Consider the following 22,068-nt stretch of genomic DNA (forward strand, 5'->3'; position numbering starts at 1 on the left):
ATTCCATCTCAGGTGCACTTATTTATGTCCTGCCTTTGAAAGGCATCCTGCAAATCATACATGTGGCCTCACTTTATAGGTGCTGCTGTGCAGAGAGAGGGCTTTGGGTCTGCAATCTCGCTTCTCATGCCTGGAGATTTTTTTACAGTGCAAAACATAATCATTATAGAAGCTTAAAAATTACTTAAATTACTATAAACTTGTTGTAATTTTAGATCCTTTAGTGTTTCATAGGTGATTTAAAAGTTAAATAGCACTACTGTAATACATATTTTCACTAATTTATTTCCATTTTGTTTTCTGGTTTAGCTGTTTTGGGTTTCTTTATTTTTTTAATTTCTTTTCGTTTTTTTTTCCTTTTTTTGGTGTAGTTGTGTACCATGTGATAAACTAAGCATGAGGAGGATTCAGGATAGGTATGCAAAGCTCATCTAAGCCCATAGGCAGTATGTTGTTTCCCTTTCCTGGGAATATATTTATCTGATGGATTTCAAGTACATAATTCAACTTTTTTTCTGAAAGAAAAGCCAATAGTAGCAAAGTGGCTGCTTGTATCTTACACATATCTGTTAACTACAACTTTTCTGTTTATTCATTCAATTTCACAAAAATGGTCAGGTTTGTATTTGCTTGAGCATACGAGTTGGAGATGTTTGAAATTCTTTGTAATTCTAAGTGGAATTGAAATTCTTTCAGCATTTTCTATTCTTTTTTGCTTTATTATTTTAAGTTATTTGGCTGACTTTGGTTCAAAAAAATTTTTTTGAATATGCTACTTAATGGGGTTAATTATCTTTACAGTTTTGTATTTGTTCAGCAACTGTCCTTGCTTTCCATCCTGTTCTAACAATTCTTCACCTCTCATCACTCATGATAAAGCTCCAAGATATGGTTCTGTCTGTCCTGCCTTTGCTTAATTGTAGCCTAATAACACTACCAGTACACAAAGCTGCCAATACACAAAGCTGAGGAATAACTTAGATACATGGAAAATAAGGTATACAGTAGATACTCCATAACAATGTCACAGGCCCAACCTTTAACTGTTTTTCACTTTTTTCCAGTATGTGACACTGTAAACCCCACAGTACAAAGTGGGGTTTACTAGGGATGTGCTAAATACTAAGTCCTATTTTATTTTCATACAAATTGGAAATGGCAAAATCCAATCTACCATTCTTTTCACTGTCAACCCCTCCTCCCCTTCCCAATCCCTTCTTATCATCATATTGTCATATCTTATTATCACCAGGTTCCCTTCTGGAACCTGATGCTGTTTCCACTGCAGCCACAGTACAATCTGGCACTGCTTATATTCTAAGTGGATCTATTTACATTGAGTACTCAGCTGCAGGCAGCCTGAGTCAGGCTGTTCAAGGCCATCATTCATAATGTAATGTGATCCTGTATTTAACACAGTGTTCTAAATAAATCTGTCCGTACAATTAAATTCAGTTTCTAAAAGGTTTAGCCTAAAGTTGGCTTCAAACTCCAACTTGTATGTAGGAAAATTAGCAATTTGCTAAGTCTCCTCTCAGTAAACTTCATTAGCTTAGTGTGTTCTGGGGTACAGACATGAATTACTGAACTGCTGTTCTACAAGTGATTTTGGAGCTGGCTGGGTATCTTCTCCAATAAGAATTGCAGACACAACCTGTTCATCTCAAAGATTTGAGGGAGAGCTGGGTTAGGATCAGGGGTAAAAGTAATGAGGAATAGTGGTATAAAATGTTACAGCATTACACAGAAATACTTTGAGGATGATATTGCCTAAAAAATATTTATATATACATATATATAGCAGTAGTTACACAGATAACAGTATAGTACTTACAACAACACAGAAACAGATCTCTTTGCTTTGGGTGCTTAACACAGAAGTGGAGATGACTTTCACAAAGGCATTTATTGATGACCTGTGTGGTTTTAGTAATACTTCAGACAGTGAACATTTTTATATAATCAAGGTAAGCTTCTATGATATAAAACTATGGCTATTGAAATAGAAAACATTTAACATCCACGAGTTACACATTACAATTGCACGAAAATATTGAAAAAAAAATAATACCTAGATTTTGTTATCTAACTTGCCAACTACAAAGCTGGTGCCCATGGCACTAGTTCAGCAAAAAAATCACACAATGCTGTTTTCAGACATGATCTGCTCTGTCCCCATCCCTTGAGTGTCCTGCCACATCTGCCGAGCTCGCTGGTGACACTGAGCTTGAGCTGGGCTGTAGCATTGAGGGCTTGTTAGTTCAGCCTTGGCTGGGAGGTTGCTGTGGAGGTGCACTCAGTGATTGATGGAACAGCCCTCACTTTGCACTAAGCTGAAAGATTTATTCTTTTTGTCTGTGTGTGTTTTTCCCCCCAGTCTGTTGCAAAACCAAAAATAAATATTTACACTTAACACTTAATATTTACAAATTCAGCAAGTCCCTGTTTTAGGCCTTCAATCACCCTCTCCCAAGGATTTGTTTCTTCTTTCAGTGGCAAATATTTCCCTGGGAATACCTGCACTTTAGTATACTTAAAAGGAGGTCAGGTTTATCAAAAGAAACCTTTGCTGAAGCTATTCAAGCAAAACTAGAAAACTTACTCTATTCTCTGCTGCTGTCACAGTTTCACGTAGACAATAGAAATAGTAATGCTGGCAAAGTAAAGGACTTTTAGTCTTGTGCTTACTCTGCAAACTCTTGATTAACAATGTAAACATGAGGAAATTGTTAGGCCAAGAAGCCAGATGAATTCCTGCTCTATCTGTAATGGTTTTGTTGGAATTTGGGCTAACAAGTGTAGATTATACAGTATGATTTAGGATGGGTGTACAATGAGCAAGCAAGCAGGGAGTAGAGCACAAAACATGAGTCATAGAAAGTACTATTGCACAATAAATAAAAATAGATGTTATGCATGTACATGTCAAATATGTAATTTAGTAATTATTCAGCAGAAATAAAAGGTGTTCGTTCAAATAAATCAAATTGTGGTGGAATGAGGGCTGTAATGCCTGCATTTAGGGTTATATGCTGTTCCCATTAGAACTGACTTGGGTTCCTCACAACAGCAGGGTACAAGGACGGACTCAGAGTTTGTAGTATTTTACTTTGGTCATCACAGGAATGAAAAGCACTGTGGATATTCCTTTTAAAACTAACTGCATACTATTGCATATTAATAGTTTTAACCTTGTGTTTTTTAAGCTAATGGGAGTTTGCTCTTAAACATCTACAGCCAGTTTTTCTTTTGATATTAAGAAGACTCAATGCAAAGTTCACCAAAGATGGCGAAGTCATACAGAGCCAAATCTTACCCCCTTCTTTGCTGGCATTGGGTAGGTCCTTGCACCAAAGAATTTTCTGCCCCTCAGTAGGGAGCACAGAGCCAAGGGTCCCCAGCAAAGGCCAGACTGTCTCCTGTGCCTGCCCCATGCACAGGTGGGCAGGGGAGTGTAAGGCTCAGCAATAACACATTTCCCAGCACCTGCCTCGGTTGCAGATACATGATGGAAGTGGTGTGGATGTCCATCCTGTGGGCTCTTCCCTTAGCTGTCAGTTTGGGGTGTTGTGAAACAGCAGCATCTGGTTGTACACAATAACTCTGTGCTCCAAGGAGTTTACTTTCTGCTGCTACCCAGTTAGACTTGCTGGAAAGTTTTATCTCTGGGCTCTTTTCAGTATCTGCTGATTTGTTGTTTTTTTTTTTTTTTTTTTCTTTTAAGGAGCTAGCATATTTGGCAGCTGATGATTGTTTCCTTACTGCTTAGGAGAACAAAAATTTCCCTGCTTTATTTAGGAAAGCTTTCCCCTCCACTTTCTTTGCCTATCGATTCAAGGTCTGTGCTGCCCTCAGAGCACACCAGGTGCAATCCCTTCCTACCTTTCCTCCAGTAGCACAGCTGAATGTGCATGCTCCTGCTCTTTCACATGGCACAGACAGATGCAGGTGGCACCAGTAGCTTAGGATACACAGCCTCTTAAAACTGCAGGATCTGGCATGAAATGATCAAGATGAGTAACCAATGGCTTTGATTTTTACGTCTTCTCTTTGAGACGGCTCTTGTAGTAACGCAATCAATGTTCTGAAATGAGCTCCCTGTTGTGGTCACTGGGGACACTGGGTTTCAGTGACCAAAGGGATGAGCAGGTGATGAGAAAATGCTTGCTTAGACTCTGAGAAGGAGATTACTGGCCTCCCAGATGGACAAGTTTGTGTTTTATTTATAGAGGAGTTTTGCCACAAACGAGGATCTTCAGATCCTTCAGGTGGCAGGGAAGTGTTGCTGTTTCTTCCTGTAACAAATTTGAAATGTAAAGCAAATTTGTGGCTGCATCCAGCAGGTGGCAAACACAGTGTGCAGAATTATGGCTGGACAGAGATGCTTCTGCCAAGGGAAGCTCCTGATGCTGCTCAGCATGTGCATGTGTGTCCATGAACAAAATACAGATAAATGGCAATCTCTGCCAGCCTTTTGTCAGCTCAGAGTGGGCTGGGGCACCAGTCCTCTTCTGGGTGTTATTGATAATGCATGAGGTTATTGCCAATTTAAGCAAATGGCTGTCTCACATGTAAGCATATGAGATAAACACAAAGTATTCAGTATAACAATTTAAATGTCTTTAAATGCCATAGTTAAATGACGTTCAGGCTTCAAATGTCAAGATGCTGGCTTGCAATTAAATTAACTTAAAGTTTTAATGAAGGTGAATTTTTTTATCAAACAGCTTTAGAAGTTGTGACTCCTCAGAGTGCCTTGCAATGTATGAGTAGATGCATTGTTCCCATTTTTGCAGCTGGATGAACAAAGGCAAAACTGAAAACAAGTCCCTTAGTATAGGTGAATGAAAGAGTAGGAAGATTTCTAGACCTGGCTGTAGTCCCATTTTTTCCTTAAAAAGTATTAAACTACAGGAATAACTGTTTTGATTTTGATAATCAGAAAATATGGATTATCCAACCACTTGCTACTTGAGACAAAGCCACATTATATGTATGATTTTGAAGATAATAAATACTGTAAATCCTCAAGGGGCATATAATTTTCTAGATGATATATGTAAAGTTTTGGATTTTTTAAAGTTCTGTAATCTCAAAAAGTACTTATGATCTCCTTTATCTTTGAAGACAATAAATGGGTGTGAATCAAGCATAAATATTATCTGAAGCTCATTATTTGAGGTAAAAAGGACACATATGAGGATATCATTGGTGGAAACTTCCCACAGTGCTTGTCTTCCTTCCTCTTGATTTGTACTGAGAATTTGAGCCAGACTTTAGTTCTGATTTATGCTAGTATAAATCTGAATTTGTTCCATACAAATAAATAATGTTTTACAGGGAGAAAATACTCTGGGCGTAATTTTAAATAAATGGAGAGAAATTCCATAAAAGCCAAGAGTAAAGTTTGATCTCGGATGTTTCGCGATGGGACTAAAAGTTTTATTAGATAAACTGATGCATAAGCATTGTCATATTTTTGCTTATCAGTATATGAGTTTACTAAATGTGCAGGAATTTGAAATTTTTAAATTTTAGTCATACAGAGTATGGAGTCAACTCCCTCTGTATATAAAGTTCTTCAAAGTCAGGGTGGCTTATTATGAAGAAAGGCTGAGTGAGCCCCAATTCTGTGCACATACACAGTTATTTTGTTAACTACTACAAAAATACCCACTGACATATAAATGTACATTTATGAAGCAATGTTTGAAATGTATGAGTAGGAATATAAATCTAAAAATATATTTATTCTATATTTAATAAATAAATCTGCATTTTATTGCATATATTATTATGAAAAAATTGCCATTAAAAAAATAGTAGCATAAATCAGAATAAGACCAATTTCAAGAACCTTAAATTTCCATTTGAGTTTAAAATTGGGCCTCTATATATATCATATATTTGAAAATATATTATAAATATGATTATAGGACATTTATGTAATTAAAAATAAACCAACAAAACAAAAAAAAAGCTCCACTTCTTCAACAGAACAGCTCACATATATGCAAGTCAGGTTCTTTGGATTTAATGTTATTTATACAAGTGCTTCCTTTTGAAACACCTGTGAACTTCACTTAGGAGTTTTCCCTCCCCTTCTTTCGTAGTTCCAAGCAAACGGTGGGATGTGGCAGGAGCTGTGACACACCTGTCCAACACTTAGGCTGCTTTCAGTAAAGTGAAATGAAAACGAAGCAGTCCTCTTTACAACGAAAGCTGTAAGGCCACTGCTGACTCTTTACAGTATGATTTCTCTGAGGTGATCCAGTGTTGCTGTAATGAGCTGTGATGTTCAGGACCGCAGATGAATCTCGTTGTTCTTGGTGCTTCACACACAAGGCTGTTCCAAAGGAGAACTTTGTGCAATGCCTCAATTGGTGTCGAAAGGCCCAGCAGTCTTTTTGGTGTGCAAGCGGATATTTTCTGGTGGCCGATAGGAGAGGGAGCTCATTTTGGTTGTGAGGCTTGGATGTGTGCTGACATTTGGTGGGATGTATTTAATTAGCTGAAGGAAGTATTTTTTAAAGTTTTTTCCAAAAAACACATAAAAAAAGGGATTCAGACAGTTGTTAAAGTAAGCGATACAAATGGTGAAGGGCATAGCTGTATCCACTATATCAGTGATTTTGCAATCTGTTATTACATGTAATTGAATCAACACATCCAGAAAAGTGAACACTTGATGAGGAATCCAGGAAAAGAAAAAGAAAAACACAATTGCTACAATCATCTTGAAGATATCATCATTTCTAGTCTTATTTTTTTGAATTTGATATGCCTTCTTCAGCGTCTTCCAAATTAAGGTGTAGCTCGTTAAGATGATCAGAAAAGGAACTAAAAAGCCCAGCAGATTTTTGGATAAGCCCAGCCCGACGCGGAGCGTGGTGCTGTTGCTCTCGTAGCGGAAGCCGCAGACCGTCATGTTGAGGTTCTCGGCGAAGAAGATGTTGCGGTGGATGATGACGGGCAGGCTGGCCACGCCGGCCAGCAGCCAGATGGCCACGCAGGTGCCGCGGGCCACGGACACCGTGCGGCGGATGCGCGACTGCACCGGGTGCACGATGGCCAGGTAGCGGTCGATGCTCAGGCACGTCAGCAGGAACACGCTGGCGTACAGGTTGAAGCTGATTCCCGCCGAGGCCAGCTTGCACAAACAGTTGCCAAAAGGCCACTGGTACTCCATGGCTGTGTAGGCTGCCCAGAGGGGCAGAGTTATCAGAAAGCACAAGTCAGCCAGGGCCAGGTTGAGCAGAAAGATGCTGGCTACGGTTTTTAATTTCATGTAGCAGTAAATGACAATGACGACCAGGCTGTTCCCGAATATGCCTATGATAAAGATGATGCTGTAAACAGTTGGAACCATAATGTAGATGTAGCTGTGCCGTCCTGAAACAGGGCAGTCCACGTGGATTCTTTTAACAGTTTCTTCAGTAGAGTAATTTGGAATCATCTTGAACTCCTCAGCTGTAACCTAGCTTCAGGAAGAAAAGATGAAGCTCACACCTAGGAGGGGAAAAGAGAAAGAAAACAGTATTTGTGACAGGAATTTAATTTTTACCAATTCTCAACTAAATGTCAAGTTTTTTTCAAGTCTAACACAATGTATCAATGTTTTTGAATTTGAAAATAAGACATCTTCAAGTGTTTTAACAACCAATTTCTATTTTAATACAGACTTTGCAGAGTAAAACAGAGGTAAGAATGTTAGGAGTAGGCTGAACATTTTTAGATTATTTTTAACATAAACCTCTTCCAAATTAAAATAATACTGATAGTGAGCATATGTCAAAAATCATAAGAGAGAATGAAAATAGCAGATAACTATAAATTCAGCAGAGTATTTAGATTATTTTCTTTCCATAAATAGGTGACACATTTAAAGACGTAAGTTATTCAGCTATCTCAGAAACTAAACTTAAGCACTCTGAATACTAATTAAGTATGTAAATACAAACTGCAATGAATTAAGAAAATAAGCGACTTTAGATTAGGTACTCATTTGTATCTCTGAGATTAATCACTAGAAATTTATTTATACATTGAACTTAATTCTTTGAGAAAAATTTTACATCATGGAGAAAGATCAAAACACACAGTCTAGTATTCTGTTGTACCAAAAATACCTTAAATATTCAGAGGTTACTTAGCTCCCCATCTGGCTTGGAAAGATGGCATTTAACTACTAGTGAGGGGAAAAAAGAATCTGAAAATCCAGACATGTCCAGATCTGTTGTACATTAATTTACTGTACAAAGAGTTTAAGAAGGGTGCAAGGGGGAGCATATTACTTTTTCAGTTGCTGACAAAATTTATGTAACCGAGTTGAAGGTGTATTTCTGGATCACATTAGTGTTCAGCAAGGGTATGAAATCTCCTTTAAAGGGCACCTGCTAGGTTTGCCAAGGCCTGTGTGTTTTGTAAGAATCATTTCTTTATTAATGACTGATTACTTTAGAAAGTAAGTGTGACTCTAATATTCATTACTTTCCAGAGTCTAAAAACAAATAGTCTTCCCTGAATAATAATGGATGTTTAAAAAAAAATTATAGTTATTATGGCAGAGTATTTATTTATTGCTGCTTGCAGGATCCAGCTATAAGCCAAACCTAACTTGTGCTGCTTAAAACAAAGATTAACTGAAATACTTTGGCTTCTAAACCAAAACAAAGCAAACCTCAAACAGCAAAGAAACCCTTTATAAATGGAAGACCCACCCTAAGTCCCTGGGCAGTACAGATGCACTCAGAAAGCAAAGGTGCCATCCTTACAGACATAGCAGTGATGTCACAGATGCAGCTGCTCCTTATTTGAGTGCTTCTGCACTGATGTTCCTTTTAAGTTCAAAATGCCGCTGAGTTTGACTGGCTCTTAGTGTTGGACTGGCTCTTGTTGGAAGCCGAATCTTTTTACAAATGACTGTATTTATAATAGGGAAGTGAGGCACAGATTTGTTTCATCAAAACCCACACAGGAAGTCTGAAGGAGCCAGGAACTGAACCCAGAATATGGGTTGCAGGAAGCATCTTGTGAGCAAGGTCACCCTTTGGCTCTTAGCCTTTTGAAGACTTGTTATTTCTCTATCTTAGCTTATGTTGTAGCATATGTTTGCATTCATAACCTGATTCATTTCTGCAAAGCTAGCAGGGTGATGTCAAGATTTAGGTTTTTGATAGGTAATAATTCTATGAAGTTGAGAGCATCTAGTAAAATGCAACTAATAGACACTTTGTCAAGATGTGCCATGCAACGCTTCGCAGTCCCTTCAATTCATTCTGTGTATTAGTCTTGTTGCTTCAGTTGGTATACATGTCTCAAAGTGACATCAACTACTTTTGCCATGTTTGAGAAATTAACAAGCCAAGCAAACAGCTACCAGAAAGAAAAATTTGCTATTCTGATCACACGTGGCACTCTAGTACACCCTGAGCAAAACCTGGCTTTTAAGCTGTGCCAAATCTCAAATACAAGGTGTTGGCTCTGTGGAAGGTCAGCCTATCCCTGGGACAGGGAAACCACAATAGAAAGATTTCAAGATAAATCCTTTTATCTCATCTATGGTTATGAAAGTAACTTTGACAGTAACTGATGTGTTCTGCAACATCAAGGTCTGGCAACATTTGCCCTGTCCCAGCTACAGGCTGGTGCAGCATGGTCACTTAGTCTTTGCTCCTTTATATACCCACTAAAATTACAGCCCAGAACTTTGCAGTAGGAATCTGGAGTGAAGTTTCTGCTCAGGAGATCACCTGTGCAAGTTGACTGGCAATAATATGGGTCAGGCCCTGGGCAAGACCTTTCCCAGAGACAAGAGTCACCAGTCCCTGGTACCATTTGGTACAATTTAGCTCTGTGTGAACTGAGTGACAGATTCAGTCTTTAAGGCAAATACAGCTGTAGTGAATATTCCCTTTTGGTGGGCTTGATTCTGGGCAGTGGTAGATGCCAAGGCAATTTTCCCATGGTCTCCTCACACACCCCTTCAGTGTACTGCATTGTGTTGTTTTGCTTCTTATTTCCCTTTTCTACCCATATGGTGACCTGTACTGTTTCATGTCTGTAGCAGCTTTAGCTGATACTAATTAATAGCATATGTTCTTTCGAGAAAAAGTAACAGTAATTCTATTACAGTTTTAGAAATGTGTTAAAATAAAAAATAATTCACTTGGGAATGATTGTCTGGCACTCTGAGCATATTATGGAGTGCTTGGGAAATAAAAAAAAAAGAACAATTCCCATGAAGAATCAGGAATTTTGTCAAGAAATAGTATTATACTCAATCTTCCTTTGTGAGACTGTATAATCCTTCTGGAGGTAAAAGGTTTTGATGTAACACTGACATCAGTGAAATTGTGCAAATGATGTGTCTGATGTGCTACCACTTTTAAATTATACTAAGGAATTACAATCAATAATTAAAATAAATCTATCAATATTTTCAGTAAATGACAAGGAATCAGAAATATGTAATGTGGTTGCTTTTGGGTAAACACATATGGATTGCCATCTGGGTATCTGAAAACTGTCTGAATGAATTGAACTGTGAGAATGAACCTTATAGGAGCTGTACAAATGAAGCACACTAAGGAAGGCACTGCTAATCCCAAATGGAATTTTTAAATTTCCTGGAAATTCTAAACTTTCAGAGCTAGCCTCAGGTGGATCTTCTTCCTTGAGCACAACTGTAACTACAGAGCATTAGGGGAACTTCAAAGTTGGAGAAGGTAATTTTTTTTTTGGAAGACATGAGTAGTGTGAGGGCCACTGCAGCAGTGAACTCACAGAGTGCAAGAACTCACAGGCAGTGATTTCATTCTCATACCACCTTCAGTTTCTCCTGTTCTCACTTGCCACAGTTCATCTGCTTGTTCCAGGATCAGGGTTGCACACATGCAAAGCAGATGCTGGCCAGTTAAATGTGTACATTAGGTTGTGCACATTGATCATTCCATGTAAAGCATCTCAAATGACCTGTGTTAACATAATGATAATTGGATCACTTTAAGGCTGACACAAGGTGCTTTTTCTAACAGGATTGAATTGTGACTGTGAATGGTGCGGTGGGCATCAACTTCCAACAAATTATCTGGTGAGCAGTAAGTACCTGTTCTGAGGTACTGTCCTGCTTGACCTTTTATCTTTTTAAATTACAATGATTACATAAGTCACTGATAATGAAATTCTTCAGACTGCTCAACCAACTATTATTTACCATTCCATTTATTGCTTCTGTTGGGAGAACATGCATCCTAATTAAACTGCCTGTGGAAACAAGGAATGCTGGGCTCATGCAAGGTAAACAGCACTGAAAGATAAGATAGCAGTGGCTGTGGCTTTCTGTGAGAACTTTGTCAGCTAAAAACAGGTAAGCAGGTGTCACAAGTCAGATTTTGAACAAAAATGTATTTAATATTTGCTTTGACAAAGACTAAATAAATACAGGCTGACCAATCCTGCTACAGCTCATCCACCTTATCACTAGATAATGTGCACTTTCCTTCTGACAGTGGGTGGGTTATTTGCTTTTCTTACAAATGAGAAGATAGTTCCTTATTTAGGAGGATACTGTGTTTTGTTTTTATGCAAAATTTTTGCATGAGAAGAAAAGAGAATGTAAAATGTTTGGCGCAATATGTTCAGTTTATTAGCTATATTTATTTCTTTCTGGTGGCATAAACTTTTCTTTATCTTAAGAATTCAGTGCCCCCCTTTCCTAATTTATTCTAACTGCTGAGAAAGTAATGACACTTACACATGCTTTATTGCAAAGGCTTTTGGGGTCTTTTTCTATCCCATAGAGTAACCCTTTCTCTCCTCATGTTCTTAATGAATAGAGCAACTTCTATTTTACACCCACACTTCAGCACCTTCTGTGCTTTCCTGGAGTTCCTGAGCAGTACCATTGTGAAGGCATAGATTTACCTTTCTCCCGGCTCTTATTTCTTCAGCTAGTTCTAACAGTCTGTATTTCCCACTGATGGCTTTCCTTAAATATCTTTAATCCAGACTTGATAGCTGAATTGTGAAGGGAAAGAGAAATACAAACAAGGGTACATGATTCCAACTGTGGGGCCATTACAGTGGGTTCTTGTCATCACTGCTTGTACCTTCCCCTGAGGACAGCATCTGACTTTGTGACAAATGCCAATAAATCAAAATACTACTGGAAAGGAGCTGTGATAGGCAGTACAGCACCAGACAGTGGCTGTACATCAGCTCACAAACACCAAGAGCACAAAGCAAACCTCAGCAGACCTTTGTCAGCAGCTGTCAAGCTGCTCTGCAGTTTTGGATCAGGAGGTGGTCTGACATAAGAACAAACAGAACTTGCAGGACCTTGTACTGTAGCATTTTCTTTTAACAACTGTGCAGCTGGGGCAGCTGTCAGTCTGTTGAAATTGCTGTTAATTTTTTGATGTTTGCTTTATTTATTTAAAAGTATGTGTCTTTTTAATGCTCTAACCTATTTTTGAATTCTTTGTGCCTTTCCCTTGCAAGAGTTCAAGCTGGTCTGCTTTACTTGTGCTGGCTTCACATAGCTAGAAAATAATTTGCCTGTGGTCCTCTCAGGATCTGGTTCTCTATAACTTCAAAATCTAAATTGGTTATTACTTTTTCTGTGCTAGCAGAACAAAAGTTCCTGTTACCAAAGTTCCTGTTACCTTGCAAATGTGAACTGTTTATGTACTCTGACCTTCTCTGTAAGAATTTCTCTGTATTTATTTCCTCTGCCATACTTCAAAAGAGCCTGTCCTTCTGTAGGATGGCTTTATAGCTTATTCTGAGAAGCATTAACATCAATCTTCTGTTTGTTCTCGTGGACTACTCTCATTAATTTTCTCTTCACTTCACAAGTATCTTTCAACTACTCAGTTTCAGTCATAAAATTTATGTGAAAAAGGACAGATGAAGGGACTTTTTCCTCTGGGAAAAATCAATGCTTGTGGAATGTCTGAACAGTGAAATTGGGGGTGTGTATGATTTTGCATGATTATAGGGGAGAAAAATGCAAAAGAAAGTAACACAGTTAAGCAGAGTGACATTTAAATCGCTTTCAAGTTTAACTCCTATAATGTAGACTTTGACCACTAGAGGTCTGTATTTCCTATCAAGTACTATCACTTTTCAAAACATCCCCTTCGTTCAAGATTATTTAAGATGAAAACATAAGGCAAAATATATACCATTGTACCCGTACTTATTTAAATTTAATGTATCAGAGGTAACTACTTTATTTTAGCATCTAGCAGCTTCTATCTAATTTCCTATATTCTGGCACGTTCCTGGTTTTGCTAACCTTCAGTTCAGTTCTTGCACTTTTAAGACTTAGAATAAGATTATGATATTTTATGTTTTCAAAGATATATGCAGTTTATTGTCTCTGTTACACAAATTAAGAAGAATATTTTAAAGAAACTTCACTTTAGCAATGCAGATGAAAAATTAGTGACACCTACTTATTCACCTAAGATTATTTTAGATCTAACTAGGCATGTTATTAATCCAAATATCTGCCAATTTTGAATGAAGATCTTTTTACTGCTGAAAATGACTCTTTATAATTACTCTTTTTTAAAGCAATTAAGGGAGTTTTAGAAATTGAAAGGTAACACAAGCCTACACAGTGTTATCCAAATGGTGTGTACATTTTATGAATTTTAAGCAATTTAATACTTTGAAAATAGAAACATTTAATAGTTTTTATACTACCAACATACCCCACTTTTACTAATATACTTGGATTTGTCATTACCTCTTTGGACAATGTCAGTGCATGATACTGCTATTCTCTTTCAAATTATGTGTTTACCTAAATAGTTCCCTAATGCTGGAAAGGGCAAAGAGCTTTTAATTCAGATGGAGCAGAAGGGCTGTTAGTGTCACAATGAGATTTATTTCATTGAAAATAGTAAGCAAGCAAACTAGGACCAAAAAAATTACAAACTCTAGTGTCCTGTGCCAGATGAGTTGGACTAATGAGTATCTTGTCCTGTATTTATGTCCAATGGGTCATTCAGTGTCAGTCTATCTCTGTGCACTTAAGGGATGTTTGGGTACAAGCATACAGTGTGTATATCTTTAGGTTGCTAAAAATAGGAGCATTTAGAGAGAATGGAAGTGATATCTAGAGATAGAAAACTAGCAAGCAGTTGGCTAGATTTAAAATGAGGAATAAAGAAATCTAATTATTATTTGCACACTTACACTTTGTGTTAGAAATCTATGTGGCAAAAATTGGCATAAGTGAAAGGTCATTTTGAAACACTAATTTACGGGGCTGTGGAGTGATGAACAAAATCTTTGAAACATGTTTTTTGGACATTAAATGCTAAAATACTACAATGTAAGATATGACATTTTCCTGCTCTTTTTAGCAATCCACAGTGTAACGATGTCACAGCTGTAATGAGAGCAGCTGCAGTAGCAGGGGAAGTTTGGACTGTTGTTTCCATATACTCTCCCTGTACAGGCAGAGTCCAGGAACACTGGAAATCTCTTCCTACTACTTAGCTCTTTGGACAAAGCTAACTATCAATCCCCAGATTGTGAATGTGTTTGTTGTTTTTTTTTTTTTTTTTTTTTTTCCCCAGAATCTGGGAAGCCCTGATGTACATACCTCTATAAAATTTTACTTGTAGAAGTTAATGCCAAGAAAGGATTGCTCAACTTTGCTAGGGTTTCTCAACCTCACCAGAACTTAGTGATTGCTAATGCATTAATGCATATATAATGCATATACAAACCATAGCAATGATTATGGGGATTTTTTTTTTTTACAAAATTTGTGGACTGAAAGATCAACAGGGCACTCGTTAGTGCCAGACAAAGCAGATAGTAAATAGAATTCTTTTAGTTTATAGGTTTCATTATTAGGATTCTCTAGATTTTAGTTTCAAAGTAAACATTGATTTCCTCTTATATGCACATATTTGTTTTCTCTGCTGTTAAAGGGTAAGGAAAACATTCTTGGGTTCAATCCATGTAGAACTGGACTCCAAAACACTGAAAGATTAAGCACTGTCAGCATGCAGTGTGTTTAATCTCTTGTGGAGGATCACTGGGGTGGTGGTTTTAGACACTGCTGGCCCCGGATTGACAGTGTATGCCAGATATTTTAGACTTTTCTGCTTAATTTTCTGGTCTCTTTTTTCTCCTTTAATCATCAGAACAATCTCTGTTTTCTTTCTTTGATCAAGGCTGCATGAATGTGTTGCAAACGCTCTGGTGTCTAATATGTTTTAGGTATCATACAACCTTAAGGATATGAATATAAATTTCTCCTCAGAGCAGTAAGTTAGAATTGAAAAGATAATTAAATAAACAAAGTAAAATAGATTTCTAGATTAATAGTTCTATTTCAGTATTTCTGAAACTAAACATCACAATGCTACGCTTCAGAAAAGATGGTGTTTGAGAGGGGATTCCCATGGTGTCCTGTCACCTTGGTTGGTCTGTCTTGACAGAAATGAATATCATCTTTTCCTCATCTGGTTTATTAAACCTATAGCCCAATTAGTTTTTAAATATGAGAATTAGTTGTTATAGCAGCAAGCAGTCACTGCTCTTGCTTGTAACACAAGGGAAAGAATTGTCTCTTTCTGCAGAAGAGGCTGAAGACATGTAGGCAGCATATTAACACTTTGAAATGAGTGCATCAGCTACCATCCAGCATAGGATTTTGCACCTCTGCTCTGGCCATTAGCTTTACCAAAAAGGAAGATTGGTACCCTTCTAGGAGATAAAAATGATCAATAATCAGCAGGCTAACCGAAGGTCTGCTCCTCAGGACCATGTTGTTGCCTCATACTGCTCACAATGTCATTTGCTGCACATTAGATGCAAGTAAATGAAAGATAAAGATATTTCAGAACAATGTAGGACTGGAATTTCTAAGGTTTTCTGCACTGACATGAGAAGTTTTTTGAATAGCAGAACAATGTAATATTTTAGTATTAATACACATTTTACTGCAGGTTTATAACTTCAAATTTGATGCTGGGTTATGAAGTATCTTAAGGGTATTTGGAAGTACCTGTAAAAATCAATAATTAACCAGAATTAAGCCATCAATCCCAGAATGAATAAAAAAGAGATGAGTTTGAGCTGTGAAAGGTTACATGCTGCATGGTTGCTTTCTATGAGTGATAGTAAATGAATGCATTAACACATTTCCTTTATTGCAGTTGGAATTGCCTATATAAAATACAGTGAGTCCCATGTGATTGTTTTTAATAAAAGACAGAAATCAAATTCAGGTTTATTAAGTGCAAGTGAAATAGTTTGATGAATTTTAAGTTTCTTTTTTCATAGCTTAGTTCCATGACTAAGAAGTTTTAAAGTTTTTGTATGGGCTTTTTTTCTTAGTTTTTGCATTACATTGCATGGCACATCCTACACAAATGGATACCTAACCTCACATCTGAAATATCTCCATTGCTTCCATATGCAATGCACCATAAGATTCTATTGTGAATGCCTCCAATCTGAGAAGTAAGGGAATTTACATTAATTTTGGCCTTGATCCAGATCTGTATTTGTCTGATATTAAAAATGCTGTGGAGAGTCAAGAAAGAAAGAACCATACAGAAATAAAAAGCACTGCTGTGAGCACAGCTTATCATGGCCAGTTCTAAGGGCAGAGGTCAGGTACAAGGAGTGGGGTATCTCACCTCCTTTCAGATCCTATATAAATCACAATTAGCTTACAGGACATTCCCTACAGCTCTGAGTCTGCCCTAAGTTACATTGTCTTCTTCCCTGAAGCTTGAGGGTTCCTTCTTCAATGTGCAAAAAATAGCAGTAACAACTATTCCTCCTGCCCAGCTTGTGGGAGAAATGTTATTATATTAGTGTCATTTCAAGCAAGTAGAGCTTAATAATACATTTTATGTGCTGTTTTGAGTACCACTGGTCTCTGATCCTCTTCTTGCTGGAAGGAATGTTGGCTGGAATGCATCCAGCACTGGAAGAGTTGAAGTTTCATTGTCCGGATCTCAGTCTTAGTGGTTGCACTTGTCCAGCAGAAGGGAGCTGTCAGGGCGAGAGTGGCCTTATGGGGGGGAAAAGGTTACTTTCTTAAACTGCTATAACTGCCAGACAGAGCTTGCTTACCAGCCTCTAGGTAAAAACAACCAAGATTTACATAAGCTTAAACTCTGGCTTGTATTAGTGGTTGTTAATAATTAAGCAGAGAAAGGTGTTTCATGCATATAAATCATAAATTATGCATCTAAATCATAAAATGGTTACTGCATGAGTTACGTGCCCACAGCAATATGCAATCACTGTCAGAACCTTTTCTGTTCCTGGCAGAGATTACAACAGGAAATGGAATGGAAAGGCCAAAACTTCAACTATTTCCTCAACAACCAAATTCCCTGCTTCTGGGAGAAAAGGATTTTTCTTGATCTTTGTTCTTTTTGCCTTACAGCTTTACTGTGAAAGACACAACTCAATCAGTGGTGTTACTAGTATAAATGTACCAAAAGTAATGTTTTAATTAGGTTTCTGTTGCTCCCTCTAGGCAAGCATATTTCTAGGAAGAAGGGTAGGGGACACAGCTAATAGTTTTGTAGACAGAGTTGGGAGGTTATAGGACTTTGTGGAATTTATAGTAAGTCCAAATGGAGGCTTCCTTGTTTTTTCCAGTAGTTTATTTTATTCAGAGACCACAGTGTCATTTGCCCCTCTCTGAGTCATGTAGCTCTGCTGCTGAGCAAGAAGATAGAGGCAAAAATGACCATGTATGCAGTTTATTTGCACTCCTGAACAACATGTCTTAGCTAAAGGTGAGATACTAATGCCATCGGCAACAAACTCTGAAAATAACTTCTACTTTTCTGGTACAAGGAACTGCTTTTCTGTACCTTCCTGTAAACTAGCAAGAAAGGTGCCACCAGAGAGCTTACATAGATTTGCTTCAAGCTGTAAAGCAGACCAGTAACATTTTGATGTGCATGGCAACATTCTGATGTGTGTTGAAGCCTTACCTGGTATGTTAATCCTCAAAAGAACATTTTCCGCCACTGAGCTAAATCACCAGGTTGGGTTATGATGCACCTATGAGCTTTACAGGCTCAATATGCAGGATGGGCTTTTTATTTTTACATCCCACTCCCCATCCAACCCCCTGCTTCCCCCCCAGCTACAGAAGACAAATGTAAATTAATGAATGACAGGCTTTAGAAATGCTTTGTGCAGAGCAATTACCTTCATCTCTAAGGATGGTTAATCAAAAAGCAGGAGGGAAAAGAAACACTGAAAATTCTCTGCTTCTACTCCAGAAATGGAGAGATCCCCTCCATACAGAGGTGTTCCACTTTCTAATCTAATGGAAATTAGATGAGTTGACTGAGAGTAACTCATGTTGCATATTGCTACCTAAAAAGAGTTTCCCTCTAACAAATCCCATTCCTGTTACCTTTCACCAACGTGGTTAAAGTTAGAAACAGAATCTTTTGCTTGAGTAATGAAGACACGAATTGCCATACAAACATGTGTGCAGATGCAGCATTTCTATGTGGGCACAGACAAACCAGAATCACTTAAGTGTCTGTCATGGTAACTAAACTAGCTAATGTGAAAGCTTTATCACTAAATTTCCAGTGTCATGGCTAGTGATTTCCATGTAACTTCCCACCAGTCAGTGCTACAGCTCTGAGGAAAGCAAACCTTGCATTGAACACTTTTTTCTTTTTTGATTTTGAAAAACAGTGTTTGTCTTACTGAAGCAGCAAAGGCAATGTATTGTGGATTTCTGGGCAAGGAAATGGATGTTAGGTTTCAACACCTTAGTTCAGAGGAAGCTTTGTCTTGTAATTCAGCCATCCGTAATAGAATTTGGTTCACTGTGTCTGACTGAGACACTTGATTACTTTTCTTATTATATAATTAATTTAGACATCCTTACAGTGGGAAAATATCACACAACGGCAATACCCCTCAGAAAAGACTTTTCTTCCCTAAATGAGAATGTTAGGAACAGCCTGGAGGGAAAAGTTAAAAGATTAAAAGCAAAAGATCAGCATGGAGGCTTCTTAATGAATCGCTCATTAGGGTCAGAAAAAGGGAACCAAAGGCAGAAAGGAAAGAAAACAGTATGAGTAACTGGCAAAGTACAAGAGTTTATTCAGACAAAAAAAATCTTTTAAAATGGTAATGTAGCTAAGCCCAAGAGAAGTTAGTATCATTGTAACTGTTGGTAGGTATAACACTGAAAGCATAGAGGCCCAATTGTGCTTTCAGTTGCACAAAACTCCTGTTAAGGGCAGATCATTATGAGGACTAGAAGAAAATTTGAGAATATATGAGTCAATTGAACTAGTGAGTTTCTAAGGGGTTAATCAAAGAGAAAGAAAGGTCAAACATAGACACCTTAATCCATGTCAGTGTGAAAGGTATTATCACCCATGGAAAAACAAGTTACTATGATCCTTAGTGCTTTGTTTGGAGGCAGCGCACTTAATAGAATGATCCCAAAATAGATGTTCTGACAAATTTGTACAGCTTGTTTCCTGTTTTTTCCCCCCCAAAGTAAAATTTATTGCTGTATTTTGAAAATAAAATTAATTGGTGAACTCTTTGCTGTCCTGAGATGTTCCTTGTGGGTACTGAGGACCAGCCAGAGACAGCAAAACAAAGACAGCTGTTACAGCTGGAGTGAGCTAATCCATGATGCTGTGAATCACTGCATCCTCAAGCAGGTGCAGTCTCAGTTCTCAAGCAAACAAAAGTGCAGAGAAGCCCAGAAGGGGTAGTTCTGTGCCCTCCCAGAGATGCTGAATGAGCTTCACTTTAGTGCTAGGAAATTACTGTGCAATTCCTTGGGTGTTTGGCTGTCCCTCACTGACATGGCTTTTTTTTTTTAATGTTATGTTTAAGAACATGGAATGGCATCATAAAATTTATTTGAAGGTAAAATGATTTTGAACCCTTTTTCTTTAAAGTGCTTTTTAGGAAGATCATGTGAAAAATTGTTTTACCTGATTTGAGAAAAACTGTAATTATCTAATCTAATATGCTAATAACAAAACCAAGAGGAAAACAATAAAGGCAGCACAACTAGAGTCCCAGTTTGACAACACATGTTGATTCTTGTCCCATGCCTTCCATTTCTCCACATCAAATAGCCTGAGGATGAAGAAAACAAACCCTGAGCCACTCCAGTAGTAGCAGACTTACCCCTTGGCAGGGGAAGAAATTAAAACTATATAAATACATAGGCTTGGGCAACACAAATGAGTGGAGAAAGGAGAAAAGATGAAAACCAATAGGAGTTTATAAAGAAAAAGATGAAAGGGCAATGTACCTCTTATAAATGTAGACTGGGAAGGGCATGTGTGGTTTCTCAACAAACCAATGGTTTCTCAGTAAACAAGCCCAGGCTGCATCTTTGTACATCATGTGCTGCCTGCTTCAAGGAAAGGCTCTGGCCAGGCTGTGCTGGTGCTAAAGCAGAGTTAAATGGAGGCAGGCTGCCAACAGAACATTTTTTAGAGAAGTCAACTTGTGCATTTTTCTCCTTGCGTAAGCCCCCCATCATGAAAGTACAGCTGTTCAGTGGTTTTCTGGAATTTTTCACTTATTTGCATGTGTCCCTCTCAGCTAGAAATGCTGAGGCACACCACTCCTCTTCAGTGTTCGCCTCTCTGTTTTCTGAAAACTGAGTGGATTCAAGAACCCACTGAATTTTAATTTCTATTTCTGTTCCTATACTTCATCTACTGATTATTAGATTGTACTAGCCAAGGATCTATCAGTAACTCACAAAGTTGAATGGTCTAGAAGTAAAGAAAGGAATAGGTGAATTAGCTGAAATTAGGAGTTTAGCTAAATCATTCTTTGTTCTGGTTCTAACCCTAATTATAGCTTTCACCTCAAGCAGTGAAATACTGTCTAAATATTGACCTTGCCCAAATTCAGCACAAGTTTCTTCAGATATTGCCAGTTACCTTTTGCTGTAGCCTGCTTTTTACCTTGTCTTCAATCATGCCACTCACTGCTGCACTGCCAATCTGATCTCGCTTTCCTGCTGTGAGGTGTCTTCGGTTATTACCCGTTCCCTGTGCCTGCAAGAGAAATGCTGCTCAGCTGCAATGAAAGGAGATAAACACCACACACAGTAACCAACCCTTCTAGCTGGCCTTGTTATGTACTGAATACCTGGACACTTTTGCTATCAAACAGAACGCAAATGGAATAAAAATTTTAAAAGACACCTGAGCAAAGGCCAAAATGCATAGCTCTTTCACATGATGGTGCAGCAGAGAATACTAACAGCATGTCATTTGGAACATGATAGTTTCCTGTTCTTTGTTGCAATTCACTTGAAAGCTCAGAGTAATTTTAGTATAATCCGTCATTTATCTGAACATAAGACCAAAAATTATTAGACCAGCAATTTTATTTCATATGTACTTTGTCACAAACAATCAGCTGTTACAGGACTTACAGCCAAGATAACCTCCTTTCTTTTGTTACAGCTGTGGTAAAAAAATGTTAAGTATGAATATCCCAACTCCCCTTGTTGGTCAAATTTGTTAAATTCCCCAAAATGTTCCAAAGTGACAAAGATCCTTCCAGGGTACATCTGGCAATTTTAGGGTTATTTTGTTTTCTTATGTTGGCAAAGGATGAATTTTAGAAAATGGTACAGAACATGGAATGAGTGTTCTGAGTAGACTGTCTATTGGTGAAAGTGATCTTAAGAGACAAATTTGTTAATGGAAAGGGAATGGAAAGAAATACTGTCATTAGCAAGAGATTGCTGGCTTGCTCTTCACTGCTAGGGTGTTTGGGATCAGCAAGAAGAGACAGAAAATGATACTGTGATTGGTAACTTTCCTACATACAGCCACAATTGCACTGAAATAGTTCTCCTGGAGCCTTTCTGTTCTCTGTTTTCAGGCTGCAGTGTTTCAGCTTCATGAATGTGCTCTGTGCATCTTGAGACTCAAAGCATACATGAGGCTGCCACCTACTCAAACTCTCAAATGCATTTGAACTCACCTTGTGCTCACATGCAAAAATTTTATCTTTTATGAAAAGTTAATTCCATGTAAGTAG

At 37.9% G+C, this 22,068-nt stretch overlaps 1 protein-coding gene and 1 long non-coding RNA gene across 3 annotated transcripts in view; one reads left to right on the forward strand and one right to left on the reverse strand.

The window, feature by feature from the left end:
* Positions 1–22,068, forward strand: part of LOC132077654 (uncharacterized) — a 30,162-nt gene that overhangs the window by 3,744 nt on the left and 4,350 nt on the right. The window lies entirely within an intron of this gene.
* On the reverse strand, positions 1,751–21,026 carry AGTR1 (angiotensin II receptor type 1). Of its 2 annotated transcripts, none has more exons than XM_059479480.1 (2): positions 20,979–21,026; positions 1,751–7,509 (listed from the first exon to the last, which is right to left on the reverse strand). In XM_059479480.1, exon 2 carries the CDS (start codon positions 7,454–7,456, stop codon positions 6,377–6,379), a length of 1,080 nt encoding a protein of 359 aa, XP_059335463.1. In that variant the 5' UTR covers positions 7,457–7,509; positions 20,979–21,026; the 3' UTR covers positions 1,751–6,376. The 2 variants fall into 2 exon arrangements, with proteins under 2 accessions (XP_059335463.1, XP_059335462.1); XM_059479479.1 differs by having other exon boundaries at positions 20,955–20,995.

This window comes from Ammospiza nelsoni, chromosome 10 (genome assembly GCF_027579445.1).
Source record: "Ammospiza nelsoni isolate bAmmNel1 chromosome 10, bAmmNel1.pri, whole genome shotgun sequence".
Taxonomy (NCBI): domain Eukaryota; kingdom Metazoa; phylum Chordata; class Aves; order Passeriformes; family Passerellidae; genus Ammospiza; species Ammospiza nelsoni.

Coding starts and splice junctions, on each gene's coding strand:
- AGTR1 (XM_059479480.1), bottom strand. CDS start 7,456: ATGATTCCAAATTACTCTACTGAAGAAACTGTTAAAAGAATCCACGTG.